This window comes from Malaya genurostris, chromosome 2 (genome assembly GCF_030247185.1).
Source record: "Malaya genurostris strain Urasoe2022 chromosome 2, Malgen_1.1, whole genome shotgun sequence".
In the NCBI taxonomy this organism is placed as follows: domain Eukaryota; kingdom Metazoa; phylum Arthropoda; class Insecta; order Diptera; family Culicidae; genus Malaya; species Malaya genurostris.
Window position 1 is genome coordinate 49,123,528 of NC_080571.1, and position 7,563 is coordinate 49,131,090.

General features: G+C 38.6%; 1 protein-coding gene across 3 annotated transcripts; it reads right to left on the reverse strand.

Moving 5' to 3' along the window:
• Window positions 1-246: 246 nt before the first annotated feature.
• Window positions 247-5,559, reverse strand: LOC131430847 (uncharacterized). 3 transcript variants are annotated; one of them, XR_009229574.1, is made up of 3 exons: window positions 5,309-5,559; window positions 4,767-5,087; window positions 247-876 (listed from the first exon to the last, which is right to left on the reverse strand). XR_009229574.1 is itself a non-coding variant. In XM_058596076.1 (2 exons), exons 1-2 carry the CDS (start codon window positions 4,680-4,682, stop codon window positions 781-783), a joined length of 1,668 nt encoding a protein of 555 aa, XP_058452059.1. In that variant the 5' UTR covers window positions 4,683-4,740; the 3' UTR covers window positions 247-780. The 3 variants fall into 3 exon arrangements, 1 of the variants encoding a protein (XP_058452059.1); XR_009229573.1 differs by having other exon boundaries at window positions 4,767-5,559; XM_058596076.1 differs by lacking the exons at window positions 4,767-5,087; window positions 5,309-5,559 and adding an exon at window positions 3,111-4,740.
• Window positions 5,560-7,563: the final 2,004 nt, after the last annotated feature.

The window sequence follows — 7,563 nt, forward strand, 5'->3', positions numbered from 1 at the left end:
ACTCGATTATAAATATATGAAATTTTTTTTTGGTGTGGAACATTTCTTTTTTTTCTATATGAGAAAATGACAGCAGAAAATATGGTAAATTAGAATTTACTCGTTCCGTTTCAGTTTGGAACTTTGTACAATTCTATTAGGAACATCCCGGTGCGATGAAACAGTTCTACTGCGTAAGTGACAAGTTTCACGAAAATGTGTATCGCTCACGTAGAGGCCTCACATCACAGGCTAAACATGTGCAGAGTATAATGTATAACACCTCTTAAATCATTTGTACAATTAAAACTTTATTTCACTTTATAATTTTTTATTAATATTTAACACCGGCTATTGGCACTTCCGACACCATTGACGTGTAGTTCAGAACTGAGAGCACACTCTCAATAAAGCAGTAAACTGAGTGCTCTCATATTACGCGTTATGTACTAAATACTCCTGACATAACAGTTCTCCCCTCTGAAGAATTAACTAACTCTTAAATAAATTCAAACGATGTTTGAGATTAAACTTCTTATTATAATAATGATATGCAAAATTCGTGTAAATCCAAAGATCATCCTTTCGATTGCAGACTTCACTGCTGTTGATGATTATCCTTTCGATTGCATTACAATGCGTTTTCCAGTGCTCTTTTTTGACGGACTACGGTTCGTTTTTGGTAATTTTTCTTGAGTAGGTTTTAACAGTTCGAAGTCAGAGAATCCTCTGAAAGGCCCTGTAGACGAACCAGGTATTCCGTGTAACGGTTCTTCAAGGTCATCCTTCCAACTGCGCTTCCTACCATGTGGTGTGTCTTCTGGGACTAGCAGTCTGGACGTTTGCATCACATTGTTTGCCAATTTTAATTGATTCCTGTGAGCCATAAGTATGTTCCTATTAAACGAAATTTGAAAAGTGTTATTAGATAATTGTTTTATAAATCTCGCCTCAATCCATCTCGCAATATCTGTCTTTTTAAAATTTTTATAATAAATTTTATCACCTTCCACTAGCCTAAGAAATGGATCGATTTTAGGGGTGGTAGGACTTATTATTGGACTAGGCTTTTCCAAAAAGTTTTTGTATTGTTTGGAAGGGTGAATCAAATCTAGCAACTTTTTTGGCTTGTATGCAAATACTTTATGAGAGGGAACGAAACCGTCGGAAGTGGCAATTTGGTTTCTGTAGTTAATCAAAAAGTAATTGATTTTCATAGTCACATCAAGATTCCGTAATTCTGGATCATGCATGTACTTTTTGAAACTCTCTTTCACTACCCGTACCAAGCGCTCCGCCTGTCCATTGCTACTTGGATTGTACGGAGGACTTTTTAAGACTTGCACCCCTTGCCTCTCTAAGAATGAAACAAATTCCTTAGAATTAAAAGGCGGCCCCCCATCAGTGACTACGACATCTGGAAGACCAAACCTGGCAAAGAAGCTTATAAATATATTTATGACCCTTCTTGCGTCTGTTCCGTGTGGCATAAAGTCTACTTCCACCCATTTCGAGAAGCTGTCTACAATAAGTAAAAATGTTTTCCTATCAAAATGAAAGAAATCCGCGTGTAAACGGCTGAATGGTCTAGTCGTTGGAATCCATTTACTGTGACTAGGTTTAGTCGGAACAGTTGCCATTTTGATACAAGCCTCACATTTTCGCAAGTAGTTTTCTATATCATTGTTTATTCCCGGCCAAAATACAGTATTCCTCGCTAGCTTTTTCATTTTAACCATACCAATATGGTTGGCATGTAACATTTTCAAAATACCAGCTCTTAAAGCCACCGGAACGATGACCCTGTCCTGGTAGACTAAACAATTTTCAACAATATCCAAATCATTTCTTAGCGAAAACATGTCTTTAAAGGATTCAGGAATGGTTTTTGGCCACCCATTTTCCATAAAATTTCTGATGTGTGTCAGCTGTGTATCATTTCTAGTCTGGCTCGCTATTAGTCCAACATCTAGAGGAAAACGGTCTGTCAAATTCAAACTATTTATGCCACCGATATCCAAACTTCGAGGTACAGCTTGCTGCAATGGGAATCTCGAGCAGAAGTCGGCATTTCCCATATGCGAAGATTTTCTGTAAACTATATTGAACTCATATATGGACAACTCTAAAATATACCTCTGAATTCTGGTTACAATCAACGAATTGTTTCCATTTTTCCCGAATATGCCCACTAAAGGCTTGTGGTCTGTATACACCTTAAATTTTTGTCCATAAAGAAACTTGTGAAATTTCTTAATGGTGCATACAAGTGCTAATGCCTCCAAATGAAAAATCGGGTATTTCTTTTGGGCTGCATTTAGTGAGAAAGAGGTGAAGCATATCGGTTTTTCTATTTCCCCAATTTCATGAGCTAAAACTCCACCCAATCCGTACGAACTAGCATCCGATATAACCACTAATGGTTTATTTGGATCATAGAACTCCAGTAAGTTTGCTTTCAACAAGGCCTGTTTTCCATTCTGGAAAGCTTCTTGACATTCCTTTGTCCAAATAAATTTAACATTAGCAGTCAGTAAAGCATATAAGCTTCTTAACTTAGTTGACATATGTGAAACGAATTTGTTATAATAGTTAATCAAGCCTAGAAACGCTCTTAACTCTGCTACATTCGTAGGCGGTTTAGCTTCACTTATCGTGGATAATTTCTCAGGCGCAGGCAACAAACCTTTGTCCGTAATGAGATGTCCCAAATAAGGTAATTTTGTGACAAAAAACTTACACTTCTTAAAATTAACCTTAATATTTACTTTAAGCAGTCTGTCAAGAACTAGTTTCAAATTCTTGTAACATTCGTCAAAATTTTCACCTGCTATTAGGACGTCGTCCAAGTAACAGCTTACTTTTTCCAGTCCACACAGGACCTGGTCCATAATTTTTTGAAAAATCGCAGCACTGCTGGAAGCACCTTGTGGCAGTCGATTATATATAAAAAGACCCTTAATAGTGTTTATCACAGTATATTGTCTGGACCGTTCTGAAAGAAGAACCTGCGTATAAGCTCCAGCCAAATCGAGACAACAAAAAATCCTACAACCCGCTAAAGTGGCGAAAATATCCTGAGCTAGCGGTAGCGGATAAGTGTTCGGTACAATAACTTTGTTCAAAGATACCTTGCAATCAACAACCATGCGAATATCTTGATCCTTCTTCACGACAACAATAACCGGCGAAGCCCATTCGCTGGCTTCAATAGGCGTTATTACTTTTTGCTGTTCCAGCATGTCCAAATGCTCTAGCATTTTATCCTTCAGTTTAAACGGCACAGTGTACGCCTTCTTGAATATCGGCTGTTCATGCTTCAGAATTAGCTCACCTTCATAGCCCACTATAGGTTCTGAAAAATCTTTATTAAAAACTTGTTTATATCTTGATTTCAAACAATCCGTAACTTTTTCAATACCTTTCTCATCAGTCAAGCTATTAACTGAAGACACGGATACGAAGCCAGATCTCCAATCAGGGTAAAAGCAATCAAGCCAAGAACGACCAATCAAGGGAACAAATCGATTACGGCATTCCAAAACCACTAGCATATGCTGGTGCTCGAAGCCATTCAATTTCACCTTGACATCGATCTCCCCCAAGATTTTCAACCGTTTACCGTTCACCACAACAAGCTGTCGCTTGCTGCTGACTAACGGTATGTTACTAAACAATTTTTGGAAATCCGCTTCACTTATAACCGATACCGCTGATCCTGAATCAATTTCCATACTCAAGACACAGCCTTGAACAACAGCCTCCACCATGCATGGATCATTATTTTTTCTTATTGTAGATATCATCATGCACTCTAGGCCATCAGTCTCAACAGAAGAATCTCGTTCTTTAGACCTTTTGAAGTTATAGCTTTCTTCCCTAGTATCATTTTTTAAAAATCTGACTGAATTTCTGTTTTTATAACTATAGCAGTCTCTTCTAAGATGGCCCTTCTTTTTACAATAATTACAAATAGCACTAGCATATGAGTTCCGATTTCTACTGGCAGAAGCCGATCTTTTCCTAAAATCGCGCCTAAAACTAACACGATTTTCATTATAACCGTACCCATTTTTCCTATGCTGTCCACTAAAACGTCTATCATTATAACGATCATTGTCAAAAATTTCTCTCCGTCCCAAACGGTTCTTTATTGCTAACACACCATCGACATCTATTTTATTCGCATTAATTAACCTAGCTCTTTTTCCTGCCAATTCACTGTTCACTATTTTTCGCTCTACTGTAGTTAAGGCCAAATCTTCTTCCAATAACAAAGATCTCTGCAAGTCCTTATCAAAAACACCCATAATCAAACGATCTCTAATAGCTGTATCTTTGAATTCTTTGAAGTCACAATGCTCAGCTTGTAGCTTAATCGCTAAAATAAAATTTTCAGCTGACTCATCTGACCCCTGGAATCGGTTATAAAAACGGTATCTTTGCATCATATCAGGCTCTATTTTATCGAACCTCTCCTTAAGCTTTTTAACTATATCATCATACTTTAATGTTTTCAGTTCAACTGCTGGAAATATTAACTTCAGCTCATCGTAGACTACAGAACCGGAGAGAGCGATCAAAATTGACTTTTTCTTCTCTTCCGCCCATCCATTCAGTTGACTCAGGAATTCAAGTCGTTCAATATAATTGGAAAACGACGTTCCTGCTAAATAATGATCCAAAGATCCGATCATTGCCATCCTTCTATATATATATATATATATATATTTTTTTTTTTAAATCAATAGATACAAAAAAGAGAAAAGAAAAATTTGGAGACTTACGAGTTGATGAACTATACCAAACGAACAACCTTTGACGGTAAAGCAATGCAACTGCACTTTTCAGTTCGGTTTGACCTTGACCTAGTGCTTGAGGGCAACTCACTTTCGTTGGAAAATATGCCGATGACAACAAATTATAGCAGCTTACTATTTCCGTCTCACTCCCGCACTCACTGATCAACCGTCTGTATCTCAGCCTGCGTGAGTTATTCTATCGGTGAGAGGTAGATAAACTTGAGACCGTACCGGTTCGCTCTTTTTTTTTTTCAATTCCTACGAGCTTTTCTGAGGACGCTACTTTTCAGAAACACAGAGTAGGGGCTGAAAAAGAGGAACAAAATGGTTGTTACAATTAAAATAGAATGCACACAGTTGTTGAAAATTTAATGCTTCCTCTATAGGTTTTCACATTCAATTTATTCTTTGCTCAAAAGTGGCCTGAATAGAGATCTGCACTATTTTTTTTTTACACTATATCACCAGCACACTTTCTTCGGCTCAAGATTTCTGGCTTGTCGCCTGCAAAATCTCTAAATACTTACGCTTCTCACTCTAGATTTTAAACATCCGTTTGAGAACCTTTTCCTCGTCGCCAACTATAATGTATAACACCTCTTAAATCATTTGTACAATTAAAACTTTATTTCACTTTATAATTTTTTATTAATATTTAACACCGGCTATTGGCACTTCCGACACCATTGACGTGTAGTTCAGAACTGAGAGCACACTCTCAATAAAGCAGTAAACTGAGTGCTCTCATATTACGCGTTATGTACTAAATACTCCTGACATAACACAGAGATTGCAGTGGTCCGAAACAAAAATACGTTTTCTATTGAATATTAATTTTTGGTAGTTGGTCTTCAGGAAAGTTGTTTGTGATAAAATGCACCTTGTTTTGATGTAAAAGTCACTGAGTTGTCCATGTTAGGATAGAAATCTGGAATATAGCTCTTTTAATTGAATTTAAAAATGCTTGCACTCCATAGAAGAAGTTATATGAAATTATATTTTTAGCTAACGTTTTCACAAAAATTGTCGATTTTTCATGGATTATCCTTTATCCGCACTGACGAAACTACCTATGCAGCATCAATCATAGTGACCCATGAGTCAGTAAACAAAATTTGACAGCTATATCAGTCTAACTCTCATCGTGATGGCGTAAACAATGACGCAACTCTGTCCAGTAGTATGCGCGTTCAAAGAACGGCACCCCGTTGCATCGAAAACGAACATAGTGCGACACTTTGTGGATGTCAGATACGTTCGTTCCGACATCTACAAAGTTTTGGAACTATTAATTGACAAGAAGCTCCAAAGAAAGCTGAAGAAAAAGACCGAGGGAAAAATGGCTTCATCACTGCGTGTGCCTGGCCGGGAGGTCGGTGCAAGCGGCCAAACAGTGAAACAGTACCTGGTGAACATGAACACACATGCCAGGAAGCGGAAGTCGTGTCCACTGGTTTCGGAGCTGCAGGCAATGACGCAGCGCAGCGGCTGAACTCGATTTTCCCGGCGAATCGCGACGTAGCGGTGGTGAAGGACGACGAGACCTATCTCATCCTGGATGGTAACGACTGGCAGGGCACTTCGTATTTTACTTCCCCACAAAGGAAGTGAGCTCCGAGGTGTTCATTTCGCACACCAAGTTCCCCAAGAAGTTGATGTAGTGGCTGACTATCAGCGGAAAGAGGATGTCAGAGCCGCTCTTGTTTTGCTCCGGACTGGCCGTGAACAGGAAAATTCATAGCACGAAATGCCTGTCGGAAGTTGCGTCGCTCATCAAGGAATACCATAAGGGCGAAGATGCGGTGCTCTGGCTGGATCTGGTGTCGGCCCACTACTCGAAGCGATCGTTGGAGGAGATGGAACGGCTGAATATCGCCCAACTATCTTGACGAAGATGGAGAGTACTCGTTGTGTCATGGGTATACTGAAGCTAGGATCTATTTATAGATTCGGTGGATTTTGATGGGTTTGGTCCTATTCGTTTCGTGAAGAAATTAAGGGGTTACACCATTGTAGAAAAACGAGGCCTTTTTTGTGGCATTATTTTTTTTATCCAAAAAATGGAGCAATCCGAATTTTGTATAAAGCACTTTTTAATATGTATATTTGAAGTACAAAAAATAATCAGTTTTAAAAATTGAAAAACAAAATGGCGGCTTGGCGGCATTTCCGCGAAAGTGATGCATTTTGACGGCCGGAAATTCAGCTCCCGCAATTTTCGATCTAAAACAAAAAACAAAACATTTTCTAATTTCATATTACAGTGTGCATAGAGGTACAAATGGGTTTTTTAATTAATTGATTTTTTGTAAAATGGCTGCCCTTGAAAATAAAACCGCATTTTTTCATCACAAAATTTTTCATAAAAAACAATATTCACAATTTTCCAAAACCCCTACGTACCTCTGTGGAGATAACTATCGAGAATGTTCTGTAAAATCGATTGGTCAAGATTTACTTGACTTATGTTTCCGGCCAGCTCAAAAAACGTGGTTCTGAGATAAACGCGTTTAAAATTTTCGGTGCTGTAAGATCGTATCTCATACTTACATGCCATTAATCGGCAATGCCTGGACCATACAATTCGCCTTCCTTGTCGATATCCTCCTCTTGTTGGGCCTTCCTTCAGGCCTTTAAGTGGTTTCTAGCTTGTTTTGCTTCGCCACTCATCTTTCGCTCTGCTAACTTGATGCGCTTGGCGTCCACCTCCATGCAAAAGTCGTAGCTTTTGAGGTCGATGGCCATGCCCATAGTGTCCATTACATGCCAAATTGATGAGTAT

What these genes read in the sequence shown, in the direction of transcription:
- LOC131430847 (XM_058596076.1), bottom strand. Translation starts at nt 4,682, where the DNA reads ATGGCAATGATCGGATCTTTGGATCATTATTTAGCAGGAACGTCGTTT. An exon ending in GCATGGTTGTTGATTGCAAG is followed by an intron (nt 877 to 3,110) that starts GTATCTTTGAAC and finishes TTCGTTTAATAG; the next exon opens with GAACATACTTATGGCTCACA.